This window comes from Daldinia vernicosa, assembly GCF_022497035.1.
Source record: "Daldinia vernicosa strain CBS 139.73 unplaced genomic scaffold F5Y00scaffold_22, whole genome shotgun sequence".
Lineage (NCBI taxonomy): Eukaryota > Fungi > Ascomycota > Sordariomycetes > Xylariales > Hypoxylaceae > Daldinia > Daldinia vernicosa.
Window position 1 is genome coordinate 262834 of NW_025953938.1, and position 26399 is coordinate 289232.

The window sequence follows — 26399 nt, forward strand, 5'->3', positions numbered from 1 at the left end:
TTATCCCCCAGCAATTAAAACCCCCTGTACCTGACCTAAAGGTAGGTACCTACGGGTACTCGTTAAATAGGTATTACATGTATTAACTCCTTTAACTCCTTACCCAGCAAAGCATTCCGATCAACTTACCACCCGATTTCGATGTGATCCCATGGATAGCGAGGCATTTACTAGACAGAGATTCGATGGCGGATGAGGATCTCCTACACAGGATTCACGCATTGGAGGACTTGGATCTAGCCGCGCTTCTATGTCTTGTCAGTCGCGAACACTGCATCGTCAGCACCGAACCAGAAGAGCTCGACACTTTGGTCCAAGAGCTGCGGCTCGTCGCTTCGCAGACCTTCAATCTGTCATCCGCGCTCGTAGATTGTACACCGCATACCACTCTCGACGACCTCGCTGCCTCTATCCAGCTTCGCCCAGCTACGCCACCGCCGCAGCTCTACCCCCCAACTCCGCGCACTCCATCAGTCTCCCCCCTTCGACGCCGAGGAACCGATGCGTCCTACTTCCACGGCAGAACCGCGACTCCCACCACCCCGAGGAACCAGAATCCATTTACGGGGACACCGCCGCAGATCGCCAACGTGATTCTAGCAAAGAATCTCGACCGAGCTCCTAAGGACGTCCAAATCCAATGTCTAGAACTTCTACGGACTAGGCGGATCCTAACGCGCACCAGCGTGCAGACGGCACCTAAGCAGTTCCTGTTTGTGGCCGTGCTCGAGTCCGCGGGTGCGGGTCGGCTCGTGTCTCACCTCAACGACTTCTTCTATGTTTCGCACTGGCACGATCCCGAGGATGGCTTTGCGCATTTAGAAGAGGAGGAAGAATATAGAAAAGGAGGGGAGACGGCCAGTCTGGATAGTGCCTCGAGCGTAGTTCGGCGGAACACCGCGGACTCGATGATGTCCGCTCCCGTACTTACATCTACGCCTCGTGCAAATCCGAGTCGTAGCAGCGCGACCTACGTAAATCGGGAAGATCAAATCACCGCGGACCAAATATCCCTCTCTAGCTCACGCGCGCCTTCATTCGCGTTCCCATCTATCAGCGAGTCTGATATCGCAACCCTGGCGCTTCAGGCGCGGCAGGTCAATCAGGATATTGAGGTGCTGCGGTATCAGATGAACATCGTGTCCTTTATACGCATGCATCGAGCCGTTGCGCCAGGCGGAGGCGGCGCAACACCTGTAGCTACCAAACACCTCGATCAGCTGGCTAAGTGCCTCGCTGCGCTGCACGGCCTCGACTACGTTACCCCGTCTCTGGTTGGGCTTGCGGTTAAGAAGATATACCCGCATCGCATTCGGATTGCGGCCCCGGGGCAGGAACGCAGCATGCAATGGGGTAGTGATCTTGGGGCTATCGAGGCACTGCTGGAGGGTATGGACGCGGAGTATGTGATAGAGGATGTATTGAGCATGGTTGAGGCACCGTTATAGATAGGTTAGTTATAGATAGATTATGATACCCAGGGTTAAGTCATAGTTACATAGAACATAACAATAGAAGTAATAAGGTCTAAACATTGATTGCGTCCTGATGTTTTCATTCGTGATCTTCCTACAGTACAGTTCGCCCATTCCCTATTCTTATCTTCGTCGAAGATGGAAATGCCGGCGCCATATTTCGTACTACACTTTTACAACCAGATCCGAAAAACGCCGGCCTCGCAGGGCAACTACCTAAGTTATCCGCCGTGTCCGTGCCTCCTCGTCATTAATTATCTAAACTTTCCAATAACCATGTTCCTAATCTTGTTAGGGTAGTGTGTAGTACGACTAAAAGGTCTGAGTGACCTTGCAGGACCAGCCGGAGTTCTTTGCTAATAAGGGAAGACTGAAATATGTTAGTATTTACACCGGGTTAAAAAGGGGCAATGGGTGCGATGAACTTACCTGGCTCCTAGACACCAGCCTAATTCGTTGCCCTTGATCTTCTTGGCGATCTTGACCTCTCGGTCAATAGGCATTTCGTAACCGCTGTGTAGCAGTCCCATCATGAAGTTGAGGTCTAAGCAATACTCGCCACGGTCACGTAGCTCCTCCAAGGCCTCTGGGATATTGCTGAATGCGCCCCACGAGTCCTCGCCGCCGCATACAGCGTTAGTGAGGTCGTGCAGTTCCCGGAGAGTGAAAGAATCGGGCATTCCAAGAGGCTTGGTGCGGTCGTAGAAGAAAGAAAAGATGTAGACATCCTCCTTAGCGAAGGTCTTGGCTAGCGGGGGCTGGTGGACGCCGTTGAAGGAGCAAGGTGCAAGCTTGCACTCGGCGTCCTTGTATAGAATCCTCTCAGCCAGAGCGCGGCACTGCGCCGGAGCAGGGTTCATGGGGCCGGTCACGTTAAGCTGCAACTCGCCAGTGCCTAGGGGGCTGTCGTCACCAAGTTTGACCGTAATCTTATCGGTCTGGCCCGCATTGATACAAGGGTGGTTAAGAATGGGCTTCTCTAAGAAGGCCTTGCTCTTCTCCTTCTTGTAGATATCATGTAGCAAGTTCAAATGGATAGAATTACGGGCCGCCATCAATCCGTATCCGAGGTGAGAGTGCTGGTAGAGTTCAAAGTTTCGTCCGCCGAAGGAGAGCTCGTATTTGTGGTCGCCTTCAGCCAGCTTCTCGGGCATGCCACCAGAAGCAAGTCCCTTGAACGTCGGCTCAAAGACAATCTGTGTAGAACCACCACCAAGATCAAAGATAGCGGCGGTTGGGCTCTGGTCAGGTCCACCAATCTTTCCCAGAAGGTAGTTGGTAGTAATCCAAGCATATACACCTTCGTCAGAACCGTCCATGATCGCAACGCCATTCTCTTCTCGGGAGACAACGGGGAAGGGGTAGTCCTTCTCAAGGTGCTCCCGGACGGTCTCAAGGATTTTCCCGCTAGCCTCCTGGCCGATCATTCGCAGGCCAGCAGTCGCCTTTACGGCAACCGGACTACAACCCTTCAACTTGTCAGGAACGGTCTCCATCGCGACCTGCATGAGGCTATCCAAGGTTTTCGCGGCGGCAACGGGGTCGTCCTTATACTTGCTCAAGCCGCCTACGCTCTTCTCGGTCATTTTGAACTCTTCCTTCTCCAACTCTGGGGTCGGGCCACAGTTGTTGAACTTGTAGACGTGGATACGAGATCCGGTGCTACCAGCGTCGATCATGAGGACATATTGTACGATTGGCTTGTCCTTAGAAAACGATTTCGTACATTTCGAGGTTCCGTATGATGAATCGGACGGCACCTGGCCGCCAGAATGCGATACTGGGAGATTCGGTTAGATTGCTATTTTGAAGGGAACTACAAGACTCAGTTACGAGGCAACATACCACCCTTATATACTTCTACACCTCTTGGCGAGATGTAGTAGAACAGGAACACCAAGAAGACAACGATGGCCGTAGTCTTCAGCCATCGCGTCCTTTGGGCCTGGTTCATGGTTGCAGCCTGTAGTTTCTCCACGATGCCGGGTTCTCGGTGGCCCGAGTCGTAACGTGCAGGTTTCTCGTGAGGGTCGTGTCTAACTTGCTTCGTAGGCAGTGAAACTGATGTTCTCCTCATAACCTTTTACATACAATGCATCCCCAAGAAGGTCGGGGAATTTAATTGGTAGTAAAAGAGTGAAAGAAAAGGCAAAACAAAAAATTAAAAAAGAAAACCTAGAAAAAGCCAACGAGGGATCAGCTTTGACATGCGAGAAGTCTAAACCAGATAGGAGCGAGGATCAATGCCGGATATGAGAAATCGTTAAATAGGATAATGTGGAAAAGGGGGGGCAGCAGACAGACGCGAGGCAACACAACCTGTCCAAATGGCAAATGGCAATCTCGAAGATTTTGATTTTCCAATCTCAACGGGTTTTGAACGTTTCCTTATCGATGACCCCTGAAAATGACTTGGCTACTTGAATTTAGTTGGCACTTTGCGACTCTAGCGGAGTATTTTTAGTGATTTAGTTGGATTAGTTACTGCGTACCCCTGTCATATTTGTACCTATGTAGCCCCGTACCTACCCTAGCAGCCCTGGCAGATCTTGGCATCTGGAATCTAGCATCTGGCATCTTCAAGCCTCGACTTTCCCACCGCCACACTGAGTACCGGAAAGGTTCCAATGGAGCGAGGGAATGGGAGTCAGCCGCAATTTAACCCCAGTACCTATGTAAAGAAGATGCATTAGGTACCTCCACGTACCTTTGTTACTAGAAGGTACTGTGACGCTGCTTATTTAACATCGAGTTGACGTACGTATCGTTGCCTCCGTTCATCACTATCGCTATTATTCGGCGGATTCAACTTTCACTTCGATTAGTTAGACTTGATTATTTCTTATATTCTAACTTCCCTCCATTCTGTGCCTAAAGTTTTAAACATTCCATTCCATTACATAGACGCTGAGAAGATAAGGCGGACTTATAAGAATTTAGACGGCGATAACAATTGTAAAACCAGCCATTACCACAAACACTTTCGCGATGGACGTCCATCTTCTTGTCTACGACCTATCAAATGGTCTAGCTAAGCAGTTATCCCTCGGACTACTAGGCTTTCAGCTTGATGCCGTTTATCATACTTCGATCGAATTAGACAACAAGGAGTATGTCTATGATAGTGGTATAAATGTGATTCGGCCCGGAACCTCTCATCTGGGTCAACCTTTAGAACGAATTCATCTTGGGAAGACGGACCTGCCTATGGAAGTAATTCTTGAATATCTCGATTCGCTCAAGCATATATATACCCCCGAAGTAAGTTAAAGAGACGATCTCGATGAGTGCTAATGCTGACTAGATAGGCCTATGATCTGTTTCGACATAACTGCAACAATTTCAGCAATGATTTCGCCATGTTTCTATTAGGAAAAGGGATACCAAGCCACATAGCGAATATGCCACACGCTGTTCTTGATTCGCCATTCGGAAGAATGCTGCAACCTCAACTCGCGCAGATGGTTGAGCAGAGAAAAGCCCAGCGAGGCGGACTCCTCGGCATCCAAGACAATATTCAACCGCATACAAATGGTGCTGCAAACGGTGCTGCAAACGGCGCCGGTTCATCAGCTCAATCTCAACGTCTAGGCGTAATAAATGTTACTAATATCCGGGAGTTCGATGATGTGCTAGAAAGAGCCAAGAAATCATGTGCCATCGTCTTCTTTACTTCGGCAACCTGCGGTCCTTGTAAAGCACTTTACCCTCTATACGACGGTCTAGCGGCGCAGCATGGGAGCAAAGTCGCGGTAGTGAAAGTTGATATATCTCGAGCCTTTGATGTTGCGCAGAGATACTCTATTAGGGCAACACCGACGTTTATTACATTCGTCCATGGTGAAGAAGGAGAACGATGGACGGGCGCAGATGCTACTCGACTCAAAAGTACCGTCGAACTACTGGTTCAAATGGCGGTTCCGAGTCATCCGCACCGAATGCTCAGGCTGCCTCGCTTTGCGAACGCCGAGTTGAAACCAGTACTATACGAGAAGGTCCCACCGCTCTCTAAGTTATTGTCCAAGCTAGGGTCAAAAGCCGACGACCCTTCGGTTCAGAGTGTGAAGAATTTCATTGAGACTCGGTCATCCGAAGGTCCTGCAGAAGCTCCACTACCTGACTTACCCGCCTTCTCTAAATTCCTATGCTCTGCAGTTGAATCTCTGCCCAAGGAAGTCTTGTTCACAGTCGTGGACCTCTTCCGCTGTGCCCTTGTGGACGAACGGTTCAGCGGATACTTCGCAGAAGAGCATGATCAGAAAACAGTGGTCACTCTCCTTGATGTTGTAAATAAAGAGAGTGAATGTCCTTACGCTCTAAGACTCGTTACTTTACAGATGGCGTGCAATCTATTCTCAAGCCATCTGTACGCCGAACAGATCCTTAGACTAGAGACGCTACGAAGCCACATCACGCGGCTCATATCATCAAGCTTCTTGGACGACAGCCGCGATAATATCCGAGTAGTCGCGGCGTCACTGTTATTCAACGTGGCTATCGCGAATTACCAAATGAGACAAGAGTCAGGAGACATCCTTCCCGAGGATGATCAAGTAGAGCTCGCCGCGTCGGTAGTGGAAGCCATATCTCAAGAAGAATCATCTAATGAGGCATTACACGGCATGTTGTTAGCACTTGGGTTCCTAGTTTATTGCGCGCCTATCGAAGGCGACCTCGCGAACTGCCTGAAAATTATGGATGCAGAAGGAACTATTCTTGGAAAGAAGAAAGTCTTCTCAAAAGAACCTCTCATCACTGAGGTAGGGAGTGAGTTATTGGGGAAAGGCCTTGCGAGAAGATAGGCTCGTTGCCATGGCATTCGATGCTCCTTTTTTTTTTTTTTTTTGGTTCTGGTGTAGCCCGGATACAGCTGTCTAAGGTATTTATTTTACGGCATGTGTTGGTTTCCTGGTAAGGATGCATAGAATGTAGACTACTCTCTTACTGCACAGGGAAGATATCTACCTAACCTGTTATCTCAATGAAGTATACTCCATATTACTTCACATGCCTATTAATTTTACAACCTCGTATTTTCTAATTTACTAAGAAAAGCACTACATGCCTTCTAACGTAACATCACAAAATCTTGATTAATTGCCCCTCTCTTATGCGAAGGGTGGTAGGCGCAAGCCACGAGTAGACGTCACAATCACAACGCGGGGCAATCGGCGCCGTTCCCACCGCGTCGCTTGTCGCTGCTCTGGCAACCAGCCCGCCCCTGTACAATCCCAAGTAAATAAAGAGACCCCCCCGGTCCACTTCCCCATTCTCCAGATGCCTGTCTACGGCATTCCATATCCATATCAGCAGCGCACTAACGACCTCATCGACGACATTTGTATAACATTAACTGGAATGCTAGAATCTCGTTTTATGTCGTCGTTAAATATGAGAGCCATGCATTCGTCTGCTTCAACACCGTCTCTGCGTGCTCGAGATGGCATACTACCGCCCCAAATGAGGATGGATGCGGGAGGTAATGTGAGGGTCGTCGTGAGAGTCCGGGCGTTTTTGCCTAGAGGTATGCATTACTATTTACGATTCTGTAATTACCTGTTTATACACGAGATCAATTGATGGATAATTAACTCGTATTATAGAAATCGAAAGGGGTGCCGAGTGCTTAATTAGCATGGATCCTCACACCCAGATGACCACGCTTCATGTGCCAAACGATCATGACCCAGCGAATGTCAGAGCAAAGTCACGCAAGGTGGTTGAGGAGAAGTCATTTATATTTGATAATTCCTTTTGGAGTCATAACCCGAGGGACAGATATTACGCACATCAAGAAGATGTATACAACTGTCTAGGCGAGGAATTCCTCGACCACAACTTCGAGGGTTACCATACTTGCATCTTTGCCTATGGCCAAACCGGCTCCGGCAAGTCTTACACGATGATGGGTACGCCCGACCAACCAGGACTTATTCCGCGGACCTGTGAAGACTTGTTCCAGCGCATTGAAGCAGCGCAGGAGGAAACGCCCAATATTTCGTATCACGTACGAGCCTCCTACTTCGAAGTGTACAATGAGCACGTCCGCGACCTGCTTGTTCCTGTGATACCAAACCAGCCCCCGTACTATCTGAAGATCCGCGAGTCGCCAACTGAGGGACCGTACGTGAAGGATCTGACTGAGGTGCCGGTACGAAGCCTGAATGAGATTCTTCGGTACATGAAGACAGGAGATGCAAGTCGTACGACAGCGAGCACTAAGATGAACGACACGAGTAGTCGAAGTCATGCGGTTTTTACCATCATGTTAAAGCAGATCCACCACGACATGGAAACGGACGAGACTACGGAACGTAGCTCGCGCATCCGGCTAGTCGATCTAGCAGGTAGCGAGCGAGCTAAATCTACCGAGGCGACTGGTGCTCGGCTGCGTGAGGGCAGTAACATCAATAAATCCCTGACGACGCTGGGTCGGGTCATCGCAGCGCTCGCGGACCCAAAGGCGCAACGCCCTGGCAAGCGGCACAGAGATGTCGTGCCGTACCGTGATTCTATCCTAACGTGGCTACTGAAGGACTCCCTAGGAGGCAACAGTAAGACGGCGATGATTGCGTGTATCGCGCCGTCTGACTACGAGGAAACGCTGTCAACGTTGCGGTACGCAGATCAAGCGAAGAGAATCCGTACTCGCGCCGTTGTCAACCAGGACCACATCAGCACGGCGGAGCGAGACGCACAGATTGCAGCCATGGCCGAAGAAATCCGAGTATTGCAACTATCTGTATCAGACTCGCGGCGCCGCGAGAAGGACGCCAAGGAAAGTGAGGAACGTCTAGAGGAGTACCAAAACCGCGTCGCGGCCATGCAACGCATGATGGAGGAGCGTAGTCTGGTGGCCGAGGGGAAGATCCGCAGTCTTCAGACAGAGAATGAGGCATTGAGACTACATCTTAAACTTGCGCTTGATAGCCTTAAGAACCCTATTCCAGAGGTGGTTGTTAAGAACGAAGGGGATGGTGCGGATAAGGAGAACGCAGAGAAGGGTCGGGCTAGTCCTGTTGACGAGGCATATTACGGCGAGGACGACGGATACGGATCGGATGTGTATGAGGAGAAGGCGAACGATGTTCAGGACTACATGCACGACCTCCTGGAGGATTTGGCATTGTTTAGAAGGAAAATCGGCGATGACAAGGGGAGGTTTTTGGACGAGGGAGCAAGACACCCGTTGGGTGTGAAGGTGAATATTTAGTGCTTGGAGTAGGCTACACTCTTTATGGCTGGTTCAAAGAGAATACATCTCTTGGTATTACTGAATGGCAAGGTGTTTGGAGTACCGGTTGGATGGGCACTGGTAAACCCGAGTGCAACTACCGGGGGTTAATTATTAGGAGATTCAATGCTCAGCTCCAGTGAGTGCTGTATACGTAGGAAATGAGAATAAGCTAGTTAGATAAACTTACGAATTTAAGAATGTATGGCTAGGAGATCGGTTTTACGTTTCCTTATGGCTACGAAGATGATATTATTTTGTTGCTTGGTTACCAAGAGTCCGGACTAACGATGCTAAGGAATAGAGGGATCCGCTGAACTCCATATCGTACCTATACGTGTGGGTGAGTATTTAGAGGAGCGGGAGAATACGTCTCGAGGGACCAAGGGGTCTTACCAATAGTTGACGGCGACGCAGATACCTTCTTCGGAACATGATTGCGAGACTTTATGGTACCTTGAGATAGGCCGTAAGCACTCCAACGCTACCCAGGGCATATCAAGTTTACACGCTGACACTCACCACATGGCTGGTAGATATAGCATATCACCTGGTTCTAGGGTAACCCTCAGGGGCCGCGCCAGATGCGAATATTTCGTACTCCGTATAGTCGGATTGTCGGGGTCCCAGATTGCAAAGGGGACTTTATCGCCGTCCTCTTTTCGTAAGCGCAGACCTCCTCCGGCCTCTCGGACATAAGATGCGGGCTCGAGCTCTTGCTCGTTAACGCACGGTTGGCACAGCGCGGGCAGCAAGACGAAGTGCTTGCGTCCTGCGACTTGCACGTATACGTTTTCGTAGTTGTCGCGGTGCAGCGCGGTTACCGACGCGGAGGAGCCGATCCATAGGTTCACGGCGTCGGGCTCGTTTTGCAAGGCGATGCGTGCGAAGGGGATGGAGGGTGGTACTTGGGAGTAGAGTGAGGAGTACTCGTTGCGGAGATTGTCATTTTGCGTCTGGGCATATCGTACTTCTCCTCCTCTGCTCTCGGGTAAAGAGTGAGAGGATAGCTCTTGAGATGTCAAGTAGTCGAGGAACGAGCTGAAGAGTTGCTCTTCCTCGTGCGGCTTGGCAAATACCAGATGGCCGTCCTGCTCGGTGGGAGCATCGGCGTTCCCATATGGTGTCACCGCGACGTTGACGTGATGGCCGGCGAGCGACTCCCGGAGATACGAGGCGGTCCAGCGTCTCACGGCCGGCCAGTCGGAAGCTCCACCGCGTACGACGAAGGGTGTATTCCGCGCTACGTACCTCATGAATTCGAGCGGGCTCGGCTCCTCGTCTAGCTCGTCGACTGAGACGGCGTTGAGCTCGTTAAAGCTAGTGATCAGCTCCGCGATGGGGTCGCCGCTTAGATCTTCGCTTTTCTCCATCTTTATTCCGGCTGGGCTGGGCTGATGGGTCGGCTCTACGTTAATGATTTGAGTGAGCTATGCTGCTATGCTGCAGCGATGTTCCGTTATTCGGGGCCTGGTCATACGTTTCTTTATATGTATGTATGTAAGGGTGACAGAAATATGATATGATATAATAAATAGGTAGTATGAATATGATATGTACAAGCAGCCAGGTAAGGCTAGAAGGATGCATCCACCGGTACCGCGCACGCAGATAGGTATTATTAGATGAAACCAGCCCTACGGAGAGATCTCCCTCTCCATTTCTTATCTTTTTTCCCTTTTTATTTTTGGACCTAGATAGTCATAGGTACGTTTACGATTTATCATTTTTGATTAGCAGCTCCCGGGAATCTGGTTTGGGGAGATCTAATTAGCAACCCTTGCCTAATCTGACCGGGACGCACCAATAACGGCACGCCAATGGAAGGCATCGTGAGAGAAAAGTGAGCTGATTCTCACTTGACGGAACCCCGCCCGCGACCGTTGGTCGTCATTAAGATGGAGTTGATTTTCTTATTAGGTAGCAATATAAGCGGTCAGTTTACCTCGCGCAGCATGGGTCGATGACAAGTGACAGAATTTCTTAAATATAAATATATACGGAGAGCCCAGCTTTGTTGGTTTCCTCCCCTGGTCCCAGTTGCGACGTCTACATACCTATAACATATATCTATATCTATATCTCTATTGTATACTCCTCACGATCCTACCTTGCTAGATCTGCTGGCTTGCATTTCCTTTCGTCCTTCAATACCTCGGTCATGGAGCTATTGGCGTCACGGCGATGCATCAAACAGCTAGGCACACTTACAGCTACACTACAGCTACAGCTGCATCATAGCTCAGCTCTCAGCTCCCTTGATATATTGACCAGGTAGATAATATATATGTCGTTTGCTACTGATAATATATCTACGGATGATCTTTTAGAAATTTTCTTTGTTGGGAATTCTTCGACACGGCACTTTGCCTAATATTGGGAGGCGTTTTCCAAAACGCCAGGGCCAATTTTGTTGGAAAAAAGAAAAAGAAAAAACTAAGGGCAAAAGCAAAGGTGCCCATTCCAGACCCGAAAATGCAGGAAACCAGGAAACTCCAGCTATGAGGGGTAAGAGTGGAGTGCTAGTTGGTAGCTGGGTACTTGCCTCCTTGTAAGGGGGATCTTATAGGGAGGGAATGATGAGGTAGGTACCTAACCTCCCTAGGTAAGGTACCAAACTCAATACTTTGTACCTTGTACTGTTGAGGGGCTTGCTTGGAGGGGCTACAACGACGTTTTCCAAGGTTACCAAGGAATAGGATCTCTATCCGGCCGTCCGCGAGTCCCGCTAATCCGCCCCGCCGGCGCGCCTCCCAAGTCCCAAGTCCATGTCTACATACATACCTACATACATGTCCCAAACTTGGCACCTACCTTGACTACAATGAGAAGAACGGATGGAAGTCGCAAAGACAAGACAAAAAAAAACAACCAAAAAACCCACACCACAGTTTGTACGATCACGAATACGTAAGGCACTTACCTGACTTGTTTAGTCTATTGGTACACTTATTCAGTACACTGTAAGTACAAACCTCTTCCCTGCTCTTCCCTGCAACTTGGAAATCTTCGAAGCGCCCGCCCGAGATACAACAATCGAGATCCGATCTTCCTGCATCCACCTTTCCACCTTATTACGCAAGTCAGACGGAGTGAGCTTAACTCGGCCAAGTCAAGGGCGAGACAGTAAGACAATACTCTCTAATACGGCGGCGCCGCTCTAGTAGTCTAATAGTCTAGTCCTCTCCTAGTAACTTTTCTATTGGCATTCTGGCATTCACTAATCAATCCCCTGTTTATAAAATGCGAAGTTCGAGATAGCGTCTCCATGTCCGATTTTCCGCCTTTCGACTTGTCTCTACCGCTTTTTCCATCGAATAATTCCTACCTTGGTCGCTCGTCCTCGTCCCAAGATCCATCCTCTATATACAAGATTTCGGACCCGACGATGAGACATCTACTGTATTAGATACCTAAATTACCTAAATCTCGATACAAGTACCTACATACTTGCCTATCCACCTTGTCTGTCCATACATACGTCTATATCGAATTCTATAGATACCTATCTAGCGCTCTTCCTCCTATGTCATAACCTGGAGAAGTATAATGCGCCTCCTCCTGCAAGCTCAGGAAAGGCCCTTGCCTACCGTTCTTCCGCGCGCTGAGTTATCGTGGGCAGCTCGCAATTTGGTGACTGCCCACCACGTGTGGAAAGAATGATTTGGTATCTTCTCTATCCTTTTAGAGGGTACGTTGTGCTTTATATCGTCTATCTGCTCTGCGTACAGCTCAATTGACGAGGTAATCCTAGAACTACCGAAGCCCCCGTGCTTACCGATACGCACCCCTTATGCCGCGCTTTCGCTCGGTATGGAAGATACGCTGCTAGTCACGTCGTCACGACCTTATTGATATCTGTCGCCGTTGCTGCCGTCCTTGTATATCCTTTCCCTTTCCTCTATACTACCGATTTCATCAACGGCGCGTCCTCTCTTCCCGAACATGCCTGGACCGATACTCTCCCCTTACACGACAGGAACAGGGCCGAACCTGACGTTATTATGCGTTCGATATGGGTTCACGGCAACTATTTCCAGGCTCTTAATAGAAACGTTTTACTTAGCGCTCTAGAACTTCAAGACGAACTCCTTGGTCCCACAGTAAACTTCGATCCCCGACGCTATATTTCCGACGATACTCACTTTCAAAATGCTACGACTACGGACCTTACGCCGAGTCAGCGTGATGCCTATCATATCGTAAATGGCCTGACTAACGCGTCTTGGTTCTTCCAGTCTCCGTTGCAGTATTGGTCGTGCTCTTCGGAGAATATAGAACAGGATGACGATATTATTGAGACGGCAAACCAGAGAAAATCCCAACCAACGGTAGTAAATGTGACCTTGAGGCATTCGACCGTCTTCAGTGGGAAGCGCTTTCAAGATCGTCGGCTTGTCGCTGCTGATGCACTCGTCATTACCCTCATCCACCTGCGAGACTCTCCGGTGGGTCGTTTATGGCAGGAGAGGGTAAAGGCTCTTAAGTATAAAAAGGCTAATAATTGGGATATATTTGAGTACTCTCCGAGCGGCAGGACCAGCGAATTATACGAATTTAAGTTTCGTCCCATATCATCTCAAGATGTAATCGTTTTAGGAGTACCCTATTCGGTTCTTCTCATTTATTTCCTGGCAACCTTATCCAATTTACGGGCCGTTAAGTCGAAAATGGGATTGATGGTTACGGTTCTGGCTCAAATCGTTCTCGCCATCCTATCGAGCTTTACTATATGCGCTATACTTAAGATCGATCTATCGAGACTTCCACGTTTGGGATATCCAGTCGTCATTTTCTGTATGAGTCTTGAAAACATCCATCGACTCATTAACGCCGTCATCCTCACGCCGTCTGAAAATAGTACTAGCAATAGGGTTGGTCAGGCCTTTGGTGAGACAGGCCACGTCGCACTGGCCAGTGTGGCCCAGAATGTACTCCTATTATACGGCTTTTCAAAAATCGTATCCCCCGGTGTTTCGGCATTTTGTACCTTCGCAGCCATCGCACTGATGTTTGACTTCTTTTATCTATCCACCTTCTTCCTCTCAGTACTTAGTGTCGATGTTCGTCGAACTGAGCTCAGTGATGCGCTTGCAAAAGCATCGATTCGAGATCAAAGCTCTGCTTCTGACTCTAACCCACGTCAAACATGGATAGACGCGATGCTGCACGGCAAGATCGCTATGTCAACACGCATTGCTGGGACTATTGTCATGGTGGGTTTCGTCCTCCTCGCTCAATGGCATTTTTGGGAGAATGAAGGCATAGTTAAGTTGATTAGCCGGATCATTCGCATCTCTCCCAAATATAAGGATCTATCACCGGCTTCATCCTTATCTGAAATTCATCAGGGTAGGAGCCCAGCATCGTGGCTGGGTCTTCAAGATCATGAGACGGCTCGAGAACTCATTCATGTTGTCAAGCCCAACGCCCATAGCTACATTGCAAGAGTCTTTCACCCTACGGTATTTGTGCTCAAGGGATCGGATCGAGGCCTTTCCGCTCACGAGCCGTGGTTTACACCCGCCGTATATGATTTTGTACGCCACCAATCAGTACCTTTTCTGCTGACGATACTTGTTCTTGCGGCGGCAGTTCGTCTGCTGATGAATTATCTACTGTGGGACGAATTAGCAGATTCCTCACGAGCCGGCCCGGATGGGGACACTCTGCTCTCAGTTAAGAGTTTGAACATAGGCCATTCCTTAGATGTCGCTTTGCTTTCAGCCTGCTCTGATGGTCACCTTGTGTCTATAGGGCTAGACCGAGTTGTTAGAGTCTGGGATGTCAAAGCCGGAGGTAAGAGTTATGTGCTGGGCGAAAATGGGGATTCTTCCATCATCCCGTTTCCAATCCTAGCTATGTGCATCGATGAAGAGTCTCACTGGCTCGCACTCTTAACTTCTGACAAAGTTCTACTCTGGCATCTCGTTGAACTACGGTGGGGTCATCCCATTAGGGCAGAGCCGGATCGACATAAACCGGAAGCCTTCTTCTTTGTCGCTGACGACTCCATGGCCATTCCTCCTCTAATCCTTATCCGACGGGACGGTGTCATCACAGAGCTTAGGACCGACCAAGCAGTACCCAATAACTACATATTTGCCAAGGAGAGCTCGATCGTCTCCGCTGGCTTTCTTACCGAAAAGGGTAAGTAAATCTTGTATTTTTGTGAAATGAACTTATGTCCCGCTAACATTCGCAGGGTTTCCTGCTCAGGTGATGGCTTCAACTCGCGAGGGCCAAGTACGCCTCGCCACCCAAGACGGTTCCAGCTGGACTACCGAAATAGTAGAGGTGGGAAATTTCAGGGACCGCGGATCTATCTCGATTCAAGCCTTGCCGGAGTTGGGCTTTTTCCTCATCATTCGGTCCCAGACTGCGGACTTGGTGGATGCGCAGACTCTCAGAGCAATCTATACGTTCAAGGTGGATCCAATCCAACCCAAAAGCTTGAAATGCTTCCACTCGAGGCCAAGGCGGATGCGATGTGGTTCCCTTGCCTTATGGAGCTTTACATTGGCATATCTAAATACGTATACGCGAGACCTGGTAGTACAAACCTACAGTCCGCAACACGAAGGAGAGTCCCTGTGTTTTTGCGACCCAGCTTCTCCTACCAGGAAAACGTGTTGTCCATGGCAAAGAGCCAAAGAATCGAGACGGGTTATTAAGAACCCCGGACTCTGGGATGCTTTGCCCTCTGGGATCATGGTCGGAATTAGGAGGAAAAATGGTGAGAAATCTCGAGCAGACGGTCATCTCGACCGGCAGCCCCTTCAACAGCTCGGCGGCCTCCGACGCCGTCACCACACGGTTAAACCCGCAAACGGCCATATTATTCCTCAAGACAACTGGGAAGTATGGATGTTTTCCCATTTTGGAAAACAGGAGACATGGGAGACCCTTCCACTATGTTCGAAGGTTGAAGACGATGGTCATCTATTCGTCACGAATCTTGGGCCAATGGTTCGAATTGGCCGCTCTTGCTTAGCCGTAGGGCTCAGCAACGTAATCAAGGTCATCATGGTCGGAAATGAGCGATTTGAGACAGGCGACGATTCTCAACCCGGGGACGGGATGCCTGCACTAGGAAGTCGGAGGCGTAAGGGACCTTCCACTCTTCGCGGCAAACCCGCCATCCCTTGCGCTCACTGCTGAGGCATATAAATTATCAGATGGCATTTATAATTTCAATTCCTACCAAAATATTATTACTTAACGATTGGCGAAATGGATTACTAGGTTGGGGCGAGGCATGACTGCATCATGGAAATAGGAGGGCGACCTGGCTGGTTAAGGTCTATGCGGGGGTACATACGCACATATAACCCAAGGTTTATTAGAGGAACGGGCGTTCTTACCTATTTGCAACCATTCTTGGTGAATAGAATTGGACGGGGAAGGGGTGGGCTTGTTTTCACATGGCACGTACACGAAACATAAAAAATAAGGGGTCCACCGAGATACCATGGGCGTAGGCATAGACACTGGTCCGGGTCTTTAGAGGGGCTCGCTGGGTAGCCGAGCGGATAGAAAAGGGGAAGAGCAAGGGGAGTTGTGATGTTATGATATTGGGCATACGGCTCTCTCTCCTCCGAATGAATATCGGTTGGCGGCATGCAATTTAGGGGTGTTGTCTGCGAGATTCGATCCGAGCGGCTTGGGTTGTGTATGGTGATGAATGGCCGCGAGGAAAGGACCTTATTAATTATAAGTGTGCATATCTATATATATCACGCCTACTACCTATATAGCGTATACCTAGTTATATATTTATACAGCGTATGTTTATACTTTATATACGTGTGTGGTAATGTCTTATAGTGAGTGACTTCTCTATTGTGTACTATGTTGCAATACTAATAATCACATAGTTATTAAGATACTTAACTATAAAGTCATAACGTGTATTAGTTTGGTTAGTATGTCGAATAAAGGGGGCAATGGAAAACATCCCAACTTAATCTAGTTTCGTTAGAATAACTAGACGTTATCTAGTTTTTTCTGTGTAGAAAAGAGTATAATACCTAAGTCTTTAAGGTGTTATCGAAGGCTACTCTTTCACTTGAGTCGTACGGAGCTTAAGTTATTATAATACACGATTATCACTGACACATAATATCCCCCTTTTAAGGTAAAATTGCTATTCTAGTGCCCTCGATAAGTATATCTATTCTGAGTTAGTATGAACTTTTGGTAGATCAACCATAGGTTCTAAGTTAGTAATTCAACTCGGTTGCGTACGATAACACATGCTTGAATAAAAGCTCCCATAACAAGTGTTATTGTTTAGCATTCTTTAGATAACCTCGAATTCCGGATCTATCAAGTTTATCCAGGAACCCTCGATTTGACGTTGAGTTTTGTATAGATTTATCAGGACTTGAGGCCGCATAAAGTCATTATACTACATGTATCCTGTGCTGTCCTATTTCAATTCTATGAAAGAGATCATTTAACTAGCATAAATGTTTACTCAGGTAGCATAGCATTACTTCATTCGCAACTCTTTGAGTTAGGCGAAGCACCTTAATACCACTTGCTTGTCCTTCATATTGACTGACCTGAAGCTCCACAGGTTAGACAGGAGGATAGCCGCGGTAGCACTACTATATTCCAGATATATTTATCTTTTTTCAGTAATTCCACTCGGTACGTGAAAAGCCACCAGCAGCACGCCGTAGGTATGTAAATAGAGGGGCCAGTCAGTACAAGTCTCATTGTACCCTAACCAGACAGCTGTCAACATGCGGCTATTCAGAAACCTACCTAGGCAACGAGATAACTAACCTACCTAAGGTACATCCCCCAAGTACCTTTCCACCCGACGGTAAGGTTATGTATCCTAATTGCAAACCAACTTTCAACCGACGCCCCCCGCCCGGGCGACTTGAGGCCAGAGAAAACCCCACTGTGGTGTCTTATGCTGGACCGTTCTTCCCAAAAAGAAAACGTGACTTGACAGCAGACGCCCAACGAAGCCGGTTTTTCGTAGGTCCTGGGTTCGAATCCCCTGCCCCTATCCGAGGGGATTCGAACCTGGGGCTGAGCTTTTTGCATTTTTTTGACTCCATTTCCAGATTATTTCCTGCGATGCTTTTGATGTTTTTTTTCTCTTTTTCCCCCTTAGTTTTTGCCTTACCTTTTCCTACTTTTGTTTACGCCCGCTTTCCTTCTTAATTGTACGTGCCTCGTTTTCAATAAGAAGAATTTATTGTTAAGTCAGCCTAGATAGAACCTTTGAGTTTATTAATCTTTTAGAAAAGTTTAAAATTAAATTTCTTCGTAGGAAATCAATGATTGATCGGGGGAATCCGTTCTAACATGCACATCATTTTAGATATAATAGTACTAAATCAAGTCATGATATTAGGGAAACCAAAACAAGGGCTTATATTGTCACACCAGCAAAGATAGGCGGGTGTGATGTAAATGTGTACTAGGTTGGCATCTTCCCAAGTGAGCCCAACTCAACCATAACCCAACGAAGCCCCTTTTCACTATCCCATTGTGGATCCCTAGCAACAGTGACTCGGGCACTCATTGTAATGAGGCAGTCGCTGCCTGCGTATCTACGCATATATAAACAATAGCTAGATCCTAATCCTGTAATCCTAATAATAACCAATAGCAACGATGTCACCACTTATCTAGGGAATCACACCATAACCCGAGCCTGTTGAGGAGCATGTTCTATGTTCGTACACCTGAGGAATGAAATATACTTATATCCTCCTTGACTTAAAAGCCAAAATAGGCCGTATAGTCCAACCCCTCTATACAATCCCCTAACCTAGGCCATACTCTTCCTCCCAAAATACTACTACTAAAGCCCGAAATCTTGAGCCATGTTTCCCCCAACAAGCTCTCCATCCACAAGGCCTTTCCTCTAATAAGCACTCTGCCTAATAATGACGGAAACCACCCCAGTTCACATTAACCGGGTCGTCAGGGCTCGTTCCCTGGGCAAGCTTCGCCTGCAGCACCCCGATGTCCACGTACCGGCCAGTCAGGTTCTCAAAATCGGCCTGGATATATCTGAACTGCTGGCCCCGGTACCGCGCCTCAGCAATAGCAAGAGCGTGGCAGTCCTGCAAGTTAAATGTAGCGTCAGGATAGAAGACCTTTTTGTTCGGGTATATCCGTGACAGCGTGCGAAGTACGTCGATCCGATCTGCCTCGGGTACAGAAACTGTTGCAAAGGTTCCTACGGTAGCACCAGAGATAGAGGGGGCGGAAGATGATGTCGAGGAAGACGGGTAGCTGCAGGTTGAAGGAATGGATTTGACCCAGGATTTTATAGGCTCGCTGTATTCGCTGTATTCGGCCTTCTCCTTTCCTTTGTCCGTGCCTTTGGGCTCTTCGCCATTACAGTTGCCGGGGTTAGATTCTGCGTACCCTTGGTGCTTATACTTGGACTTGAGTTTAGACCTGTTATTTATGTCCGCCTCGAAGACCTGACCGAGGTGCTCAACGGTGAATCCACCCTCCTTTGCCAGTTTCGCAATTTTCTGATAGCGGGCCAGGACGTCTTTCTCCTTGCGCTGTAGCTTATTAGCCACATGTTGTAGCCTGTGATGCCTTGATTAGCTTTAGCTTAGGAAAGGTAAAGGAGGTAGAACTTACGACAGACCCTTGTATTTTGAGAAGCATATCGCCCCGTCTTGGACGATGGTCCAGTCTTTATCCCTGTACGCGTCCATTACGATACTCCCCAAGTTCTTCTGAGGTTGCTTCTTAGTAGTAACAACCTTAGGACTAGGACTGTCTTCTTTCGGATCGGTTTCTACTTCGGCCCCAACTGGCTTTCTAGCTGAGGCTTGTTTCTTAGTAACAACGACCTCTTCATCCGAGCTTTCCTCGCTGTTAGGTTCATTTTCAGATTCCTCTTCAGATCCCGCTTCAGAGTCCTCTGCAGAGTCCTCTTCAGTAGAATCGGATTCGCTCTCAGGAGGAGGGGAGGGCTTGGATTTCTTTTTAGCCTTCTTGATAGGGGCCTGCTTCTTGGTTGAACCTTTCTTCTTCACCGGAGCTTGTTTCTTGTTTCGAGAGCGCTTGGGAATGACGACCTCTTCTGATTCTGAGCCATCTTCGTCTGTGTTAGGCTCTTCTGTAGAGTCCGAGTCTGTAGAGTCCGAGTCTGTAGAGTCCGAGTCTGTAGAGTCCGAGTCACTCTCAGGAGGAGGAACGGGCTTGGATACCTTCTTGACATTCTTCTTCTTCGAGGTGTGCTTCATCGATGTATGGCTCTTATTTTTGGTACGCTTCGGAACGACGACCTCCTCAGATTCGGAGCTCTCATTATCTGAGTCAGGCTCTACTAGGGTATCTGAATCATCTTCAGAAGAAGAGATGACTTCAGTGGTCTTCCTTCGCCTCTTGACCAAGCAGTGTTTAACCGGAACGCGCTTCTTGGGAGTAACTACCTCCTCAGCATCTGAACTTTCTTCCGACTCAGATTCTACATAAATAAAATTAGTCTCATTTCCAATGGGAAAGATGACCTGAAGTGCTTTGTGTTTCTTACCTGAGATGTGACGAGCTGGGGCAATCTTCTTAGCTGAATCCTGCTTCTTAGTTGCTGCGTGCTTCTTTGGAATGACTTCCTCAATGTTTGAGTTATCATCTTCTGTATTAGACTCTGCTTAGAAGGAGTTAGCTTCGCTTTCGGGGAGTGATCTAAACAGTGTTACAGCCCTTACCTAGTGTTTTCTTGCACAAAAAGTGCTTCTTTGTCGGTTTCTGCTTGGCCGTAATGTGCTTCCTGGTTGACGTGTGTCTTATAACAACCTCATCTTGATAGACTACTTCCCCGCTAGACTTGCTTGATCCTGATTGTATAGACTCATCGTCGTCACTCTCATAGTGGTAAAATGTCCCTTCAATGTGAAATATAGGACGAGTGCTTTTAGTCTTCACCATAGTGAACAAGTTGGTGACTTATAGACTCAGCGTTGGGACAGGGAGAGTGATTAATGAACAATGGGTATGGCTATGTAGTTAGGAAGAGTAGACAGAAGAAGATTATTGTGGGATGAAGAAAGGGTGCAGCTCGAAAGATCTGAAACAGACAGAGAAGGGATATGTTTATATAAATTCCAAAAAGGGTGGGCAGGGGAGAGAGCACTTACAGAGGCAAGTGTATAGGTACCGTCCAACTTCCAACCTCTAGCTAGCAACCTTCCCAATGACTCAAGGTACAGCAGTTCAAGAAGGAGTACGTATCTTAAATAGTCTAATAACAATGTTTGTTGCCATGGATGCTACCTTCTTTGTAGGTCAGTTTGATGGGAAAGGGGCGTGCGTAGTATAGTGAGTAAGGATTGTCTAGCTTAGCGCCGACAGTTGCTAGGGACATCATGTATGATTGTGACAACACTAACTGTTAGCAATTTCAATAGTTTAGAAAACTTATGACGTACCAATGTACCTTTGTCGTAACTACGTGAACAAGCATAGTTACATGTATCTGGGTGACAACATTGTTGAGACTTATGTGTTTCTTTGGTATACAGGTGCCAACCTAGGTAAACAAGGTACATGAGGTACGTAAGTCATATATAATATTGAGTCCCATTTCACAGTTTGCTACTTCGTAACTTTGGTTTCCACCTGGCATAAGGGTGCTCTTCAGACCCAGGAACAAGGTGGTCAACAGCTCCTGTATGTAGCAACCCGGGGTGGACTTGGTCAAGACTAGTAATGCCACACATCTGCATAGTCGTCACCAGTTCATCGACAAGGACTATGTTAGGTACGCATAGTATTAGTATAAGCCTCTTAACCCACTATAAAGCGCTTCGGGAAGTAGTGGATATATATGAAGGGGGTTTAAACTTACTATTAACAAACTTCTCAATACCCCCCTTCCCATAATTCAAGGAGAACAGAAACCCCCGCCCGATCCCAACAGCCTTAGCACCTAGACATAAAGCCTTGAAGATATCTGTACCCCTCGTAATGCCACCATCGACATATACCTCCATCTTATCAAAGACCTGCGGGCAACACTTTTGAATCTCAAGCAGTACTAATATCGTAGCAGGAGATGTATCCAAGCTCCGCCCGCCATGGTTAGAGATATATATAGCATCAACACCTGCCTCCATAGCCTTGACCGCATCTGCTGCTGTCTGGATCCCCTTGAGCGCGATTGGTAAACCAGGAGCATGCTGCCGCACCCACGACACATCGTCCCACGTGAGTGATGCGTCTATGAAGCCACCCATGAGTCTTCCCAATGCCCCTCCTTTAGCATCATTCTTAGCCTGCGCGCCAGACATCGGAGCGCGTAAATTCTCATCTGATTTAACTCGTTCATCTGCCTCTCTCTTTCCAATGACCGGTGCGTCAACCGTCAGAAAGATACCCTTAACACCGCGCTCACGTACCATACGTAATAAAGCCTCTGACTTCCGGCGGTCTTTGTCAACGTACAGTTGGAAGAAGACTGGAACAGATCCGTCGGTTCCCACCCCTTGAGACAGAGATTCCTCCTCGACCGCGTCCATAACCTCGGGTAACGGAAATGAGCAACTCGTTGATACACATTGCGGAATACCTAGGCGCTGACATCCCCGACCTAGTTCACGCTCTCCTTGTGGGTGGAAGATACGGCCCATAGAGGTCGGGGCGCAGAATATAGGCGCAGCAACATGATTCCCCAGAATAGTTGTACTTATATCGACATCTCTAACATTCCTCAGTACCCGCGGCCGCAATACTATATCCCTATACACAGATGCATTGCGCTCTTTCGTCAGACAGTCTGTCGCAGCCGACGACACGAAAGCCCACGCCTTAGGGGTGAAGCTAGCCTCAGCCGCGACCTCGAAATCCCTAGCGTTAATTAGGCTATCTAGAGGTGGCTTCTCCGGTGTCTTTTGTGGTGGACCGCGGGCCCGTGGTGGTGGTCTGGCCCATTGCTCGGTGATAGTAGCTTGATCTAGGACGCCAATGCGAGATGATGCTGGCAACGAGGTCTTGATTACCGATGGTGAGTGGACCTCGGAGTAAGCCGCGGTTGCGTCTTGTCCGGCGTAGTCCAAGAGTACTGCGACACCACCGGGATGTTGTAGCGCAAACTCGCTGAGATCGTAGACTACGTCGTCAATAACAACCCAGAGATCCTTCAGCGAGCGGTGCTGTGATATCTCCTTCACGCTTACTGACCGCATTGCCTTCTCGGTCAGGGCTTGTCCACCGCCCATTTCCTATATATATGTATACTCCTGGGAGTTCAGATAGGAGTAAATATACTAAGGTACCGTGGGGACCTATTCGGATTCGGACTCGGACTCGGACTGTTCCCCAAATTCGGCTCTATCTTGTTTCTCCGCTTATAAGTCACCCAGTCTTACATGTCTAACCTAGGGATGTATTAGTCTGTACGCCTTGCACGTATCGCTTTAAGACAAAGATTTGTAGGAGATTTTCAGCGGTTAATATACTTTCTAACCGACGGCATACCTCCTTATTTAATGCTGTTCCTTGGTCGGCGGAATGATAACCGAGGCGCGGAGAAGCTTAGGTAGGTATGCTACAACCGTTAACTTCCCCACATGTCTTCCCGAAACGACCGGATCTGGGGTACCCCACGATATCCCATTCTTGCTTTCTTGCCTTCCACTGCCGCGGGTGAGCACGAGATCCACCTAATCATCAACTCTTCTCTTATAAGAGTTATATTGACAAACCCGGTGGTATAATTGGGCTAGGTTACTTACCTTACTTACCTAAAGTTACTGGGGTTATGATCTAAGTGTGTATATATTAATGCCCTGGATAATATACCATATAGCGAATTCAGATAGTATACAATACTATATGTAGAACTTGATCAATCCAAGCTTAACCTAACAAAGCCCTAATTAGATAGACTAGGATTTAATAATCGTAGATACATTCAATATTACTCGTCAATTCGTCAACATATTAACGTACCTAGCGTCATACATATATTTTTTAAGGTCACCTCCATCCCGTCCGGTGCCATCCGAGTAATATTCCAAGTCAGATCCTATCCTCACCTCTTCCCTATGTTCCATTAGAAAGAGCCAAGGGTATCTTACGTCTTACGAGATGCATTACGCACCTGCAAGACGCCGGTATCCAAGAAAACGTCGCGCCCAGTACGTACGTATATGCAATATTATAAAAACTTTAGGTATTTTAAACGAGCGACAAGTTAGGCTACCATAGAGGTTATTTCATCTTACGGCCGGTAGCCTTCTTTATGTTCCGGGATATGGTCGGTACGACTGAAAATGTGACGGTGGAGGTGGGCTGAACTGAGAGTAGTCTGATTGTGGAGGGTAGTCTGATTGCGGAGGTGGTGTCGGGTTCGAGATCCATGTGTACGTTGCTGGGTCGTCGGCAGGGTTTAATTGGTCACCAGGAGTAATGGGTGATACTATATCATCCTGGCTCGGCTTGCGTGACCGCGGGACAAAGGTAGACGGAATTGCCTGCACCTGAGAATGCCTATAGTTCCTATGCTCCCTATGCCCCCTATGATCTCTATCATCCGTATCGTCCCTAGCCGTGGCGACTGGTTCAAAGTGAGTAGGTGGCGGGTAGCCTACAACGTGTTGGGTCGATTCTTGTGCCATCTGCGGCGGTAATTCCCCGTAGAAGTCTGACTGGTATTGAGGCTCGGGCAATCCTCCGCCATATACACTATTACGTGGGAAATCTCGCGGCTGAAACGGAGGCGAGCCTTCTATCTCCTTGCCTCCCACTTCATTCTTCTTACGCTGACGTCGGCGTAGACAGAAGAAGATGACAGCAGCTATCAGTGAGAGTACGGCAACCCCGCCAACAACTCCACCAGCAATAGCCCCAGTTCTACTCGATCCGTTACCATCCTGATGTGTGACTCCTCCGTCTGGGGATGACGAACTCGAGCTCGGGGAAACGGTGACAGTTACGACATTGGTAGGATCGGTACTCGTTTGAGATCGATCGGACGTATATTGAAAAGTAGTTGTGATATCGCTCGGTGGTGCCCAGTTCGGCGGTGCACTAGTTGCGATTATACTAGACCCTGCCTCCTCACCGCATGCCAGAAAACTAACCCCATTGAAATTTTCGAAGAAGTCGGCGTTGTATAAATAAGTCACACAATGAGGTCGTGCTGGTTCATCACTTTACCGGGCTTAGTTAATGATAATTACATGATAGTTAGGAGAGGATGGATAAGTCTTGGGCTTACCAGAGTAGTGTCCTAGCAGTATCAGTTATAGAAGATGTCAATCTAGTTGATTCCAAGCATGTCGTCGGTATTCTGCAATTTCGACGATTCGTCTCGGTACAACATCCCGCAGCAAAAGATGCCGGTGCCTCATAACAGTAACCTCCCCCACCGCACGTAATCGCCGGCGCTACTAAGAGTTAAGACGGGAGCTTTTCGTAGTTGTATTAAGTAACTCATAATCTAAATCATAACCTACCGCTGATATTATCAGCCGGGAACCCGCACGTAGCAACACTAGCGATAATTGTGGTGGTAGTCCTATCCTGCCTCTTCCGAAGTTCAAAATCGAACGGCTCGGCCGCCGGCGGCGCAGTCGGTTTCGGAGTCCATCCTACAGGATCTATTGGAGAGGCGGCGGCGACGGCGACAACATCTTTAGCCGGACCCCAATTCCCCTTCCCCGCATTACGACGGGCAGATGGAAATAGTAAGCTAGCATCAACATTAGTGATCGCATAACTCAAGGTGGCCAGCCTGAGGGCGGGTTTCATGTTGGTGCAGGTCTGCCCATTCAAGAGGCAAAAAGAAGGTCAGAACCAAATCCTAGAGTTATAAGAGGGGTGCGGACGAGTCGCTTATAACGTGCAACGTGCGGCGACTTACATACCGGGACCGGCTATCTAACTGCCCAGTCGGCCAGTCAAGGCTTCAGCTGAGACGAAATCCCCACCTCTGTAGATGGCTGATGAGACCCTGGGATTACTGGATGAGACCCTGGGAGTGACCGGTGCAACGTAAGATTGTGGCGGTACACTGGAAAAAGCAAGTAAGCAAGCCAATATCACATATATAGGTATTTATATATATATGACCAACCAACCATATAGTCATCGATTCAACCGAATAGGCCAATCGGCCATGTGCAGTATCGCCGAGGACTTGAGAAGAATATTTAGTAGATGGGACTATTTTGTATCATTCATCCCATCCCATTTTATAAGAGTACTTGAATGTTGTGTTGTACTCGATGTTTTTAAGAGACACGATAAACAGGCATCTCCGCATCTTCTTTGAGATAGTTAAGCAAATTTATCAAAAGGGGAATAGTAGGACAGGATGGACATGTTCCGTGTCTTAGCCCGACGGCTGTCGACGCCGAACCAAAGGTTAGGTAGCATTCAGCCGGAAAATAGGCTTGCAGTCAAATTACCAGATCAGATCAAGCAAGGCTGGTGATGATTATGATCAGGTAGGAATATTCATCGTTCGCATAAAACGAATAAACGCCACGAGGTCGGGTATAGCTTACGTAGTATGTCAACCCCGCAAGTTGAAGGATCAAAAAGAAAAAAGCACGATCTGCCGACAATCATTGCCTGAGAATTTGGGCGTTTGGAATAAATTTAGGAATGGATGACGGTCCATGCCGCCGGGACCGAATTGCCATGTGTCAGCTTTTACCGGATGTCAGCAGCCAGCTGCCAACTCATAT

At 48.1% G+C, this 26399-nt stretch overlaps 8 protein-coding genes across 8 annotated transcripts; 3 read left to right on the forward strand and 5 right to left on the reverse strand.

Moving 5' to 3' along the window:
* Window positions 1-92: 92 nt before the first annotated feature.
* On the forward strand, window positions 93-1520 carry F5Y00DRAFT_236529 (uncharacterized protein). The gene has a single exon (XM_048007715.1). It carries the CDS (start codon window positions 186-188, stop codon window positions 1446-1448), a length of 1263 nt encoding a protein of 420 aa, XP_047865004.1. The 5' UTR covers window positions 93-185; the 3' UTR covers window positions 1449-1520.
* On the reverse strand, window positions 1521-4072 carry F5Y00DRAFT_236530 (guanosine-diphosphatase). Its single transcript, XM_048007716.1, has 4 exons — window positions 3968-4072; window positions 3321-3891; window positions 1905-3255; window positions 1521-1845 (listed from the first exon to the last, which is right to left on the reverse strand). The coding sequence occupies exons 2-4, from the start codon at window positions 3550-3552 to the stop codon at window positions 1788-1790; spliced, it is 1641 nt and encodes a 546-aa protein (XP_047865005.1). The 5' UTR covers window positions 3553-3891; window positions 3968-4072; the 3' UTR covers window positions 1521-1787.
* A 391-nt stretch (window positions 4073-4463) lies between these two features.
* F5Y00DRAFT_253036 (P-loop containing nucleoside triphosphate hydrolase protein) lies at window positions 4464-8688 on the forward strand (the record flags this gene model as incomplete). Its single annotated transcript, XM_048009997.1, has 4 exons — window positions 4464-4736; window positions 4784-6235; window positions 6753-6999; window positions 7079-8688. 4 exons carry the CDS (start codon window positions 4464-4466, stop codon window positions 8686-8688), a joined length of 3582 nt encoding a protein of 1193 aa, XP_047865006.1.
* Window positions 8689-8961: 273 nt separating this feature from the next.
* F5Y00DRAFT_261892 (putative pla2g4b) lies at window positions 8962-10082 on the reverse strand (the record flags this gene model as incomplete). Its single annotated transcript, XM_048011289.1, has 3 exons — window positions 8962-9040; window positions 9106-9165; window positions 9232-10082. The coding sequence occupies 3 exons, from the start codon at window positions 10080-10082 to the stop codon at window positions 8962-8964; spliced, it is 990 nt and encodes a 329-aa protein (XP_047865007.1).
* A 2286-nt stretch (window positions 10083-12368) lies between these two features.
* On the forward strand, window positions 12369-16516 carry F5Y00DRAFT_269709 (sterol-sensing domain of SREBP cleavage-activation-domain-containing protein; the record flags this gene model as incomplete). The annotated part of the gene is made up of 3 exons (XM_048012490.1): window positions 12369-12400; window positions 12464-14859; window positions 14915-16516. The coding sequence occupies 3 exons, from the start codon at window positions 12369-12371 to the stop codon at window positions 15868-15870; spliced, it is 3384 nt and encodes a 1127-aa protein (XP_047865008.1). The 3' UTR covers window positions 15871-16516.
* Window positions 16517-18381: 1865 nt separating this feature from the next.
* F5Y00DRAFT_269713 (uncharacterized protein) lies at window positions 18382-20641 on the reverse strand. The gene is made up of 4 exons (XM_048012491.1): window positions 20415-20641; window positions 20240-20353; window positions 19339-20173; window positions 18382-19284 (listed from the first exon to the last, which is right to left on the reverse strand). Exons 1-4 carry the CDS (start codon window positions 20632-20634, stop codon window positions 18618-18620), a joined length of 1836 nt encoding a protein of 611 aa, XP_047865009.1. The 5' UTR covers window positions 20635-20641; the 3' UTR covers window positions 18382-18617.
* Window positions 20642-21290: 649 nt separating this feature from the next.
* Window positions 21291-22922, reverse strand: F5Y00DRAFT_253039 (FMN-dependent dehydrogenase-domain-containing protein; the record flags this gene model as incomplete). Its single annotated transcript, XM_048009998.1, has 2 exons — window positions 21291-21457; window positions 21554-22922. The coding sequence occupies 2 exons, from the start codon at window positions 22920-22922 to the stop codon at window positions 21291-21293; spliced, it is 1536 nt and encodes a 511-aa protein (XP_047865010.1).
* Window positions 22923-23446: 524 nt separating this feature from the next.
* On the reverse strand, window positions 23447-25660 carry F5Y00DRAFT_73474 (uncharacterized protein). Its single transcript, XM_048014082.1, has 5 exons — window positions 25575-25660; window positions 25164-25470; window positions 24926-25094; window positions 23852-24858; window positions 23447-23748 (listed from the first exon to the last, which is right to left on the reverse strand). Exons 2-4 carry the CDS (start codon window positions 25456-25458, stop codon window positions 23946-23948), a joined length of 1377 nt encoding a protein of 458 aa, XP_047865011.1. The 5' UTR covers window positions 25459-25470; window positions 25575-25660; the 3' UTR covers window positions 23447-23748; window positions 23852-23945.
* Between the last annotated feature and the right edge of the window lie 739 nt (window positions 25661-26399).